This window comes from Chelonia mydas, chromosome 1 (genome assembly GCF_015237465.2).
Source record: "Chelonia mydas isolate rCheMyd1 chromosome 1, rCheMyd1.pri.v2, whole genome shotgun sequence".
NCBI classification, from domain to species: domain Eukaryota; kingdom Metazoa; phylum Chordata; order Testudines; family Cheloniidae; genus Chelonia; species Chelonia mydas.
In genome coordinates this window covers 4,836,028-4,848,313 of record NC_057849.1, presented here as the reverse complement: position 1 = coordinate 4,848,313, position 12,286 = coordinate 4,836,028, and the positions used below count along the sequence as shown (strand labels likewise).

The following is a 12,286-nucleotide window of genomic DNA, read 5'->3' as shown; positions in this document are numbered from 1 at the left end:
AATGGCCCCCTCAAGGATAGAACTCAAAACCCTGGGTTTAGCAGGCCGTTGATTTCATGGAGGGAGGGAGGAAGGGAGGAGAAAATGAATACAAAACAAATCTGGTCTCTTTCTTGTTTTGATCCACTTCCACTATCTTTATACATCTTGCTGGCAGCAGACGGTGCAGTACGACTGCTGGCCCTGGTCGTGTCCTGGCTGCTCATTAGAAGACGGTACAGTAGGACTGCCGGCAGGACTGAATCGCCATGAGACGAAATTTAAAAGGGAAATGACCTGGCTGAGTCACTCCCACATGTTTCCAGGCGCCTCTGACCGACCTCACCGAGGTCGGATAAAAGAGCACGCTGGAGTACGGTGACGATGGCTACCAGTCATACTGCACTGTCCACTGCCAAAAGGCAATAAGCTGCTGCTGTGTAGCTATGCAGTAACACATCTGCCAGCACCCAGGAGACATACATGGAGGGTGAGCTGAGTGGGCTCCATGCTTGCCGTGGTATGGCGTCTGCCTGGGTAATCCAGGAAAGAAGGCACAAAACGATTGTCTGCCGTTGCTTTCACGGAGGGAGGGAAGGAAGGGGGGCCTGATGATATGTACCCAGAACCACCCATGACAATGTTTTAGTCCCATCAGGCACTGGGATTTCTACCCAGAATTAAAATGGGAAGCGAAGACTGCGGGAACTGTGGTATAGCTACCCTCAGTGCAACGCTCCGGAAGTCGACGGTTGCCTCGGTACTGTGGTCTCACTCCACCGACTAAATGCTGACTAAATGCACTTAGAGCATTTGCATGGGGACACACACAATCGACTGTACAAAAATGCTTTCTACAAAACAGACTTCTATAAATTTGACCGAATTTCATAGTGTAGACATAGCCATGATAAAGTGTTTAAATCTCATTGCTCTTCTTTTCTCCCTTCACAGATACTTTGAGCATTTCGCAGCCTGATCGACACATCAGACTCTTCATGGCAGCTTTCAACCTCACCCCTTCTGGCCCTTCAACATTCATCCTAATGGGCATCCCTGGCCTGGAAGCTGCCCACATCTGGGTTTCCATCCCTTTCTTTATGTGCTACATCATCAGCCTGTTGGGAAATTTCATGCTTCTGTTTGTTGTAGGCAAAGAGCAGACCCTGCACAAGCCCATGTACCTGCTGCTCTCCATGCTGGCGCTCACAGACATCACCACTTCTACATCCGTCATACCAAGGGCACTATGTATATTTTGGTTCAATTTGAAAGGCATTACTATGGGTGGCTGCCTCATCCAGATGTTCTTCCTTCATGCAGTTTCTGTTATGCAGTCAGCTGTTCTCATGACAATGGCCTTTGATCGCTACGTTGCCATATGTAACCCTCTGAGATATTCCACCATCCTCACCAATGCACGAATAGCTAAGCTGGGGCTAGTGGGTTTGATAAGAGCTGTTCTCTTCATTCTGCCCCTGCCCCTGCTCCTGAGCAGGCAGCCATTCTGTGCCAACCATATTATCCCTCATATGTACTGTGACCACATGGCTGTGGCGAAGATGTCATGTGGGGACATTACAGTCAACAGGATGTACGGCTTGGTGATAGCATTTGTAGTCATTGGGTTAGACCTGTTGCTCGTTGCCCTGTCCTATGGTCTGATCATCAGGGCCATCATCAGAATCTCCTCCAAGAAAGCCTGCCAGAAAGCCCTCAACACCTGCACAGCCCACATCTGTGTGATGCTCATGTCTTGTATTCTCTTGCTGTTCTCCTCTCTGACACACCGGTTTGGTCAAGGCATAGCTACCCACATTCACATCATCTTGGCAACCCTGTACTTCCTCGTCCCTCCCATGTTCAACCCTATCATTTATGGTGTCAAAACCAAAGAGCTTCGTGAGAAAGTGGGCAAATATACCTGCAGAAGGTGATTGCTGGGGGTAATTATTTTAAACCTGACTGGGAAAAGATATTGCCTTGTTAATCAAGGATGCTCTGTCCCAATTTGGGTGAGCTCAACACGATGGAAGTTCACAGTCAGAGTTCCTCACACCTAATGTCTTATAACTCCATCACCAAGCACTGCTCTCTCCGTTGCTGAGTTCCCTCAATCTGACCATCACCTGGTCTCTGTCAGGCATCACTCATCAGTCCCCTCCCCAGCTGAACCCTGTCACTCATCCTTTCTGTTACTTTCACACCAAGAGAATATACTGCAATTTTCTGATGTAAGGTGACTTTGCATTAGACCCTGTGTGAACAGGGTTCTTGATCAGTTCAACAAACTAAAGTTATGCATTCTGATAGCCAAAGACAGATTAAGAAACTACAATGTTGAACTTGTTTATCCTATGTACAATGATCTAGTCAGAAAGTTTACCTGACTTTTCTATATCCAATCCTTCAGTATGCCTGGAGGAAATATCAAATGTTTCACTTGAAAGATGCTAATACAGGAAAGTTGCTGCAGGAATTGAGGACATTGTACTAGAGCCTGATAGTGAGAGTTGTGAAACTGTAGGGTTTTGAGAACTGGACTGTGTTACTGAGCAACTATGAATTAATACAATAGAACACCACATAGTTAAGGGTTAATTGAAAAGTAGGCTTTTAGATGCAAGGTCAAAATCTAGATGATAGGTTCCCCAATCAGAATGGGAGAAGGAGACAGACACGTAAATAAGTGACAATGAAAGAAGATAAGTGAATGAAAACCATGAGTCCAGATGCTTGTGATATTAGAGGTTTATTAATAGTCAGAAAAAGTGATGGTCCAGTAGGGGTCATTATGACCTATGTGTTTTGCAGAAATTATAAAAGATTAGGTAACACAGTGTACTTTGGAACAGTTTTCTGAATCTATCTTTAGAGACCTTTTCCTGGCATCCTTTCTCCCCAGCAGGTGAGCACCTGGCCAATCACTCAATAGTGATCCAGCTGCTAGGTAAATATCTGGAATGGGTTATCTAGGGAAGTGGTGGAATCCCCATCCTTTGAGTTTTTAAGGCCTGGCTTGAGAAAGTCCTGGCTGGGATGATTTAGTTGGGGTTGGTCCTGCTTTGAGCAGGAGGTTGGACTAGATGACCTCCTGAGTTCTCTTCCAGCCCTAATCTTCTATGATTTCATGCTTCGATAATGTTCTAAACCTATTGCCTATGTCTCTGTGTTCTTAAATCTAATAACCTGCAGTGTTAGAACAAGAGCATGCTTACTTGGATTTGATCCTTGATCATACAGAATTGTTGTGTTCTCATTGCTTTATTCCTGACACGGTGAGGAGTGAAATAGTTAAGTTGCCCTTGCTGGGGGATTCTGAAAACTCCAGCAAACAGACTGCTGTGTTAAACTATGACATTCTCTTGGAGTCCAATAACTTAGCACTTTACACTGTTGGTTTTAGAGTCACTTTCAGCTGGAACTTTCAAAATACACAATAACAATTCCCTCTGTCAAAGACATCAAAAGTAGGCATAGAGATTTCATCTTGGAGTTTGTGGAACAGATGAAATAGAGATTCCCACAAAATGTCCTGGTGATGGAATCTCATTCAGTGCTAAGTCCTTCATGACCTGGTTTGGCTAATATCTCATTGTTGGCATTGTTTTCTGGATACTTTGGACAGTTAAAACATTAGTGGAGTGTTTTGCCTATGGTTCACTAACCTCATACTGAGAACAGTCAAGTGGAGCAGTTTTTGATAGGTCTCGAACACATGGATGCCTCTGGGGACAGAAACTTTAGTGAATTTGGCTTGTTTGCTCTTTCATTGCTGGCCATCAGAAGAAGCATTCTACTTCCGATGAAGACTGGGAAGAAAAAATATTGCCTTTTAGAAACTAACAGTAACAAATTAATTCAACTCAAAATATGGACTTTGACTACCATCATTGAATGCAATTACAAATTAATACCATAATAATCTTACTGTTATTTTTACACTACATATATTTTGGGCTTCTTTTGGGCTATTTTAAAAACTGTTATCCACCACATTTTTGTTTCAAATACCTGCCAACCCTCAATCGGGATACAAGTACCAGTACCAGCAGCTCAGAGCTCTGTGGCCTCCACCTGAAACCCAGCATCTGAGAGGTCCAGAGCTCCTGAGGCATCCCCAGCATCATAGAGTTACAGGGGTCTCCACCACCTGTGGCACCTCAGAGCTGATGGTCCCCCTGCCACCCCCAGTGGCAGAGAGCTGCTAGGTCCTTGGCCAATTATGGCAGCTGGGAGCTCGAGGTCCACACTAGCTCACAGGTATGGCTCTCCAGCCCCTGAGCTGAAGTGAAAAATGTCATGGAGGTCTCTGAAAGTCACGGAATCTGTGACATAATCTTATCCTTAGCCAACCCTATGAACAACTCGCTGCGGTGAATGGGGAAGTGGTGGTACCACAGCGACTGAGGCAGTGGCCGCACTTTGGGCAGGAATCACAACAGTTGCTGACTTGCTCCAGACTGTAGAGTTGTTCATCCCTGGGCTCAGAGTGTCAGCTGGCTGTTGTTAAGTGCTGAAGGCTGGAACATTGTTGCTTTGGTAATGCTGTTCAGACTACTCAGTGCTTCTGTCCTTGGAACTCCAGTTTTATCAAAATGCACTGATATGGATATGGCAACCTGCTAATTCAGCAGACCTCAGTGTTACGCATAAAGAAAGACCACAGGCACAGTTCAGTGACAAAGGCACAAAGCTATTTTTATTACCCTCTAGGCATAGTACTATGAGACAAAAGAGCAAAAGAGTTTATGAAATTCTTCTCCTGGGTGCCAATACCCCAAGAAATCCTTACTGATCAAGGAATACTAAGGATACAGACACTAAGAACCTTGATCTTCCATTTTCAAACTCAGGGTTGGTAGAATGATTTCACAGAACTTTGATGGTGACATTAAATATGTTTGTAGCCTCAGATCCCAAACACTAGGACCAACTATTCCTCCACCTTATTTTTTCTGTCAAGAAAAGTGCCTCAAGGCTCCAAGGCCAAGCACCCTGGTTATGAGCCAAATCAGCTCATGAGATACCTCTGCAGAGTGGCAAAACCTCGAGAAATCCTTATTGATCAAGGACCTAACTTCAATTTACAACTAATGAAATTACTGTGCATTCTACGAAGGGTAAAAACACTAAGAACTGATGGGTTGGTAGAGAGACTTCACAGAACTTTGATGGCGACATTTAAGAAGTTTGTTTCCTCTAATTCCAAACACTGGGACCAACTTTTCCCCAATCTCTTTTTTGCTATGAGGAAGGTGCTTCAAGCTTCTGAGTTTTCTCCCTTTGAACTGTTGTATTGGAAGCATCCTCAAGGCTTTCCAGTCTTGCTTGGAGAAACATGGAAGACCAACAACCACAGGCAATGAAGATAGTCCAATACATTGTTCAATTAAGAAATTGACTCAATACTTTATGGACATTTGCTAGAAGTATTTTGCTAAATGCACAACAGGTACAAGAGAAGGCCTATAACAAAGGGGTCCAGCTGTGAGTGTTCCGCCTGGGTGATTGAGTGTTATTGTTACTACCAAATTTACTGTTCAAATTACTGGTTCAATGTCAGGGACCATTTGAGGTAGTGAGGCATGTGGTCCTCATCGACTATGTGGTCCAGCTCCCACAGAAGAAAAAGAAGACTCAAATGAGAACATATGAACAGCCATATTGGGTCAGACCAATGGTTCATCTAGTCCAGTATCCTGTCTTCTGTCAGTGGCCAATGCCAGCTGCTTCAGAGGGAAAGAACAGAAGAGGGCCAGTGTCATAAATATAAAGGGAAGGGTAAACCCCTCTGAAATCCCTCCTGGCCAGGGGAAAGCTCCTCTCACCTGTAAAGGGTTAAGAAGCTAAAGGTAACCTCGCTGGCACCTGACCAAAATGACCAATGAGGAGACAAGATACTTTCAAAAGCTGGGAGGAGGGAGAGAAACAAAGGGTCTGTGTGTCTGTCTACATTCTGTCTTTGCCGGGGATAGACCAGGAATGGAGTCTTAGAACTTTTAGTAAGTAATCTAGCTAGGTATGTGTTAGATTATGATTTCTTTAAATGGCTGAGAAAAGAACTGTGCTGAATAGAATAACTTTTTCTGTCTGTGTATCTTTTTTGTAACTTAAGGTTTTGCCTAGAGGGGTTCTCTATGTTTTGAATCTAATTACCCTGTAAGGTATCTACCATCCTGATTTTACAGGGGGGATTTCTTTATTTCTATTTACTTCTATTTTTATTAAAAGTCTTCTTGTAAGAAAACTGAATGCTTTTTCATTGTTCTCAGATCCAAGGGTTTGGGTCTGTGGTCACCTATGCAAATTGGTGAGGCTTTTTATCCAACATTTCCCAGGAAAGGGGGGTGCAAGTGTTGGGAGGATTGTTCATTCTTCTTAAGATCCAAGGGTCTGGGTCTGTAGTCATCTAGGCAAATTGGTGAGGCTTTTTACCAAATCTTGTCCAGGAAGTGGGGTGCAAGGTTTTGGGAAGTGTTTTGGGGGGAAAGACGTGTCCAAACAGCTCTTCCCCAGTAACCAGTATTAGTTTGGTGGTGGTAGCGGCCAATCCAAGGACAAAGGGTGGAATATTTTGTACCTTGGGGAAGTTTTGACCTAAGCTGGTAAAGATAAGCTTAGGAGGTTTTTCATGCAGGTCCCCACATCCGTACCCTAGAGTTCAGAGTGGGGGAGGAACCTTGACAGCCAGTATTGAGGAATCCATCTCCTGTCATCCAGTCCCATCATAGGGCAGTCAGAAGCTAGGGACACCCAGAACATGGGGTTGCATCCCTGAACACCTTGGCTAACAGCCATTGATCAACCTATCCTCCATGAATGTATCTAGTGGAGAAGTCCCAATGTACTAGTTCTTATGCATGACTTCACAACCCATTTCTGCGTCAATTTCTGAAAGATCAACACAGGATTGAAATTTCATCCTTACCTGATGCAGATAGTAGATGAACTATTACAACATTTGGAAGCTGACAGATATATATCCACTCCCAGGGGAGGCTCTCAAAATGAAGATCTCCAAGGTCCATTTTCTGCTCATCCTGCTGCTCACAGAGACGAGGGAACTGTCTGGGAGTCCTGACCAACCTGAGAGTCTGCAGGGACTGTTCAGGGGAATCCTAAAGGTCACTGTCCAGCACTTCGAGTGTCAGACATGTGACATTCATACTCCGGTTCCCAGGGCTCTGCCTTCATATCACACAAAGGAGATTTCTTCTCTCTGCTGAGCAGGATTTAAGTGAGTTGCCTGTTTCTGCAATAAAGTTAGTGCTAAGGGCTCAGAGAGTGTTCCAGGGTTCAAATCCAGAACCATCTGGGCAGCAATTTACCATCATGTTAACTTAGAACAACAAATGTATTGTAAATAGTTTAGACAAATATTTGTTTTTCAGATTGGTTCCTTGTCTCTTACTGTGTCCTTCTTTCTGCCTCAGTAGTTTCCTGTTTTGGGCTGTGTGGTTTTCCCTTTGGATCACTCAAGTTTTCCAATTCAGCAACTTCATTGCACCCTTAGGAAGTTCAGCCAAACCCTCTGTAGTGGGTATCTGTGTTACCAGAGGGTTCACAACAAGAAAGGGCTGCACACTGGCCAGATTCTGCTCTCACATTCTGCCTTCACTGGGTCACTCCAGATTGACACTGGCCTCCCTTACAGCAAAATCAGGCTGATGTGTTTTGGAATCCCTGTCTTTCAGGATTGGTCTCAGAACGCCACATGAACTGGGGAGTTCCTTCTGACTCTTTCAGCAAACTCACAAAATAGTTCTCTCTAGCACGACCCAAAGCTGTAATTTTTACACCTGGAAGCTGAAAATTAAACACTGAGGTTTGAACTCTTTGTCCCATTGAAATCAATGGTCAAACTCTCAATCTGGGCAGGAGTTCACCATAAATCCACATGCAGGGACTTGGCCTGATTTACACCAGCTATGAGCCTCCCAGTGACATCAACTTGAGTCGTCTCATGGTGTCTAAAGATGGGTGAGCTCATTTGGACCAAAGAAAAACTGATAGAAGAGTTGCTGAAATTTCAAACTTATAGGCTTAGAGGTTCAAAACAATTAGGGTAACAATTTTTTTTTTTTTTGTGGGGAGGGGAGTTTTCTCTCTCTATGACCCTGCATCTTTGAGTCTGAAGAGGATGAAAACCACCAAAAAGCATTAAAAAGAAAAGCAAGTTTCTGGCTTGGAGGAAATCAGGCGGTGTTGGAAATCTCACTGGGGGTCTTCCAGGAATGCACAGTGTGTGTGTGGAGGGGAACTTGCAGTTTCCAGATCACAGTGGTGCAGAGTCCTAAAATGTGTGAAATGGGGAATCAACATCTTGCCTACTGAACAGATCAAAGAGGCGTAACGAGGCCTCCTGGGGCAGGGGGATGTCTCAAACTGTAACACAACGTGGACCACACTGTAGCAGATTGTCTCTGATACCATCCCCCATCCAGACAATCCTTCCTCATGTGAGCAACCCCACTACAGCCTCATAGTAAACTCAGCAATTGCCAACACTGAAAAGCAGCCTGAGGAAGGGGAGTCTGCTTTTATAACGGGCTGAAATATAAATATATTTCAAATATAAATATAAATATAAATATAAATCTTTGTGTATTTGGGGGAAGAGTTACTCACGCTGGCTCCTTCTAGTCTCCACGTCCTCTCTCCCTTCCACTGGGTCTGTCCCTCTCTCCTTCCCTGCACAGGCTGAGCTGCTGCTGAGGTTCCCTTCACTCCCAGAAAGGCAGTCCAGGCTGATCTCCCCCTTTTCCCCAGTGCAGGCAGACACTGAGTTTAACCTCATCTGTGGAGCTATTTCTGTGAGCTGTCACTGTGGGGTTGTATTCCTGGGTGAGGGGTGTCACTGTGTGGCAGGGCTGGAAGTTGTGGGAGTGGGGGAGGTCCATGGACAAGGGGCCAGCACTGGGGCTGTAGGGTAGGGAATGGGATGTACACAGACAGGGTGGGCAGCACTGAAGGTCATGTGCTTGGGGAGTGGGGTGTACACAGACAGGCGGGCAGTACTGGGAGTTGTGGAGGTAGGGGGGATGGCGTACAGAGAAAAGGAGGCAGCACTGTAGATTGTGGTTGCAGGCAGAGGGTGTACAGGGACAGGCAAGAAGTTCTGTGGTTGGTGGGAGACAGGAATGGCATGTTTCCCGGACAGATGAGCATCACTGCTGTCATTTTTTTTTAAAGATTGTTGGTCCAAGGTCAATGCTGGGAGATTTCCTGGCCTAGAGTGCATTTGGGCAGGTGTCAGGTCTCTTTGCCACGGCAAGCCACAGAACTGAAGTCTTGGAGTCACAACCTTTACTCAGGTTTGTTTCCCGCTGTTGTTGTTGCTTTGTAACTTCAGGCCTTTCACCGGTGGAAAGAACCATTGATCTTCGCGAGTCACTGCACCTCATTTTCTTCCCAGTGAAATAATTATGATACAATAATAGCACAGCTATGATACATTTTATGCATGTCGGGTCATGTCAGATGACATTGGAAAAATTATAGGTTTCAGAGTAACAGCCCTGTTAGTCTGTATTCGTAAAAAGAAAAGGAGTACTTGTGGCACCAACTTGGATTATTGCTGTGCACATTGTAAGATGAGCTGTTGCCAGCAGGAGAATGAGTTTGTGTGTGTGGTTTTTGGAGGGGGGGGTGTGGGAGGGGGTGAGAAAACCTGGATTAGTGCTGGAGGTGACCCACCTTGATTATCATGCGCATTATAAAGAGGGGTTTCAAAAGGGGATGGGCTGTTGCCAGCAGGAGAGTGAGTTTGTATGTGTGGGGGGGGGGGGGGGGAGGGTGAGAAAACCTGGATTTGTGCTGGAAATGGCTCTACTTGATGATCACTTTAGATAAGCTGTTGCCAGCGGGGGAGTGGGGTGGGAGGAAGTTTTGTTTCATGGTCTCTGTGTGTATATAATGTCTTCTGCAGTTTCCACGATATGCTATGCATCCGATGAAGTGAGCTGTAGCTCACGAAAGCTCATGCTCAAATAAACTGGTTAGTCTCTAAGGTGCCACAAGTACTCCTTTTTTGGAAAAATTATGATTTTCTGAATATGATTATCCTATTTCTATGCATGTATCAATTTGTATCCAAAGTTATGAATATTAACTACATATCTCAGAGTAGTAACCATGTTAGTCTGTATAGGCAAAAACAAAGAGGAGTCCTTAGAGACAAACAAATTTATCTGGGCATAAGCTTTCCAGCCCACGAAAGCTTATATCCAAATAAATGTGTGACTCTCTAAGGTGCCACAAGGACTCCTCGTTGTTTTTACTACATATCTGTATTCCATATACTTCTGGGTAACTCCCACTAGGCAAGATGCTTTCAGACTAGACAGCTGTTTCGGGAGGGCCTATTCCATTAGGGAGAATAGCAGGCTTTAGGAGAAGCATATCTTCCAACTGGTGAGCCTTCCTGAGAATCCTCCAGACAGCCTGTAATAGCAAATAGGGTGGACGACGAGCTTGGCTTAATAGAGAAATCTTCTGTGAGCTTAAACACAAAAAGGAAGCTTACGAGAAGTGAAAACTTGAACAGATGACTAGGCAGGAGTATAAACATATTTCACGAGCATGCAGGGGTGTAATCAGGAATGCCCAAGCACAACTGGAGTTGCAGGTAGCAAGGGATGTGAATGGTAACAAGGAGGGTTTCTACAGATATGTTAGCAACAATAAGAAGGTCAGAGGAAGAAGAAGGTGGGACCCTTAAGGAATGAGGGAGGCAACCTAGTGACAGAGGGTGTGGAAAAAGCTGAAGTACTCAATGCTTTTTTTGCATCAGATTTCACAGACAAGGTCTTCTTCTAGACTACTTCCCTGGGCAGAACAGTATGGGGAGGAGGTGAGCAGCCCTCAGTGGTGAAAGAACAGGTTAGGGACTATTTAGAAAAGCTGGACATGCACAAGTCCATGGATCCAGGTCTAATGGACCAAGGGTGATGAGGGAATTGGCTGATGTGATTGCAGAGCCATTAGCCATTTTCTTTGAAAACTTGAGACAATCGGGGGAGGTCCCAGATGTTTGCAAAAAGGCTAATGTAGTGCCCATCTTTAAAAAAGGAAAGCAATTTTTGGTGTTTAATTCCTAACAGCCTGAGTTTTCAGATGTGTTTTCTTTCTTGTTCCAATAACATTTACCCTTTTTAAGAACCTGATTGGATTTCTGTGTCTTCAGAGGTTTGTGCACATGGTTTTTAGATAGCTGGTGGCAACAGCTGATTTTGCTGTTTTTCTCTTTTCCTTTCTCAGCTCTTCCCCGGGGAGGATGAAAGGCTTGAGGGTACCCCACAGGAAGGAATTTCCCAAGTGTGTCTTCCTGGGTTCTCACAGGGGTTCTGCACTTCGGTGGTGGCAGCATCTGTTAGGGAGATTTTGGCAAACCAGTAAAGTACCTAAACCACTATCACTTGTTGCTAACAGGAGCCAAGTTAGCAGGCTGTACTGAATCACTATTGTGTATTGCTAACAGTAGTCAATTAGCAGGCCGTTCTGAGCCATCCTTACTTATTGCTAAAAGTAGCCAAGTCAGCAGGTCGTAAATTGATCATGCAGTGGCCTCAGCGTAACGAAGGCGGGGGTGAGGGGGTGGAGGGGCTGGGTGCCACAGACAGCGCAGCTTGACCCCACGCTCTTCCTGCTGAGAATGTTGAAATTGCTGATGCATGTATTTTAGAAAAACAAGAAGTCTGTATATATGTGCCCTGGGAATGTTTGTCAGGGCCCCAAGGCATGGACACTCTGAAAAAAGAAACAACAACATAACTGGTAAATTGATGACCATAAGGAAATCCTTGTTTGACCTTTTTAAACCTGCTTCCTTAGCAAGTTTTCTTTAAGGGATATGTCATTGTATTACTAATGTATAAACAAAGGGAAAAAATTGAGGTAATTGGACTTCTCAGAAGGGGCTCTTCAGGGATGCTCCCTCTGGACGCATCTTGGTCCGCCCCGGCAGACGGAAACCTGGCCCGGAGAAGCCTGTTACGGTGCCACTCGAAAGCCATGCTCAGCTTCTCTAATGATTGAGGGTTGGGGATGTTTTACTAACCTGTTGTGGACACATGTTAGTGCTTGAGACTAAGTAAAGTTTAGCTTTAAGTGAAAGCACTCGTGTGTCGTCCTGTTTGTGCCAGCCATCAATCGGTCGGACAGCCATGTCTCCCCTGATTTATTTCCTGACACCACCTCACCTGCCCACCAAATGACAACTTGGGAGGGATGAGACCACCTTGGATACATGCTGGGAAAAGGCACCGTCTGACCCCTTATTGGAAAGGTCCAAGCTCTCCAGTGA

General features: G+C 44.9%; 1 protein-coding gene across 1 annotated transcript; it reads left to right on the top strand.

Annotated features, from left to right (window-relative positions):
- Positions 1–977: 977 nt before the first annotated feature.
- LOC102937241 (olfactory receptor 52N2) lies at positions 978–1,916 on the top strand. The gene has a single exon (XM_027818950.1). It carries the CDS (start codon positions 978–980, stop codon positions 1,914–1,916), a length of 939 nt encoding a protein of 312 aa, XP_027674751.1.
- The last annotated feature ends 10,370 nt before the right edge of the window (positions 1,917–12,286 follow it).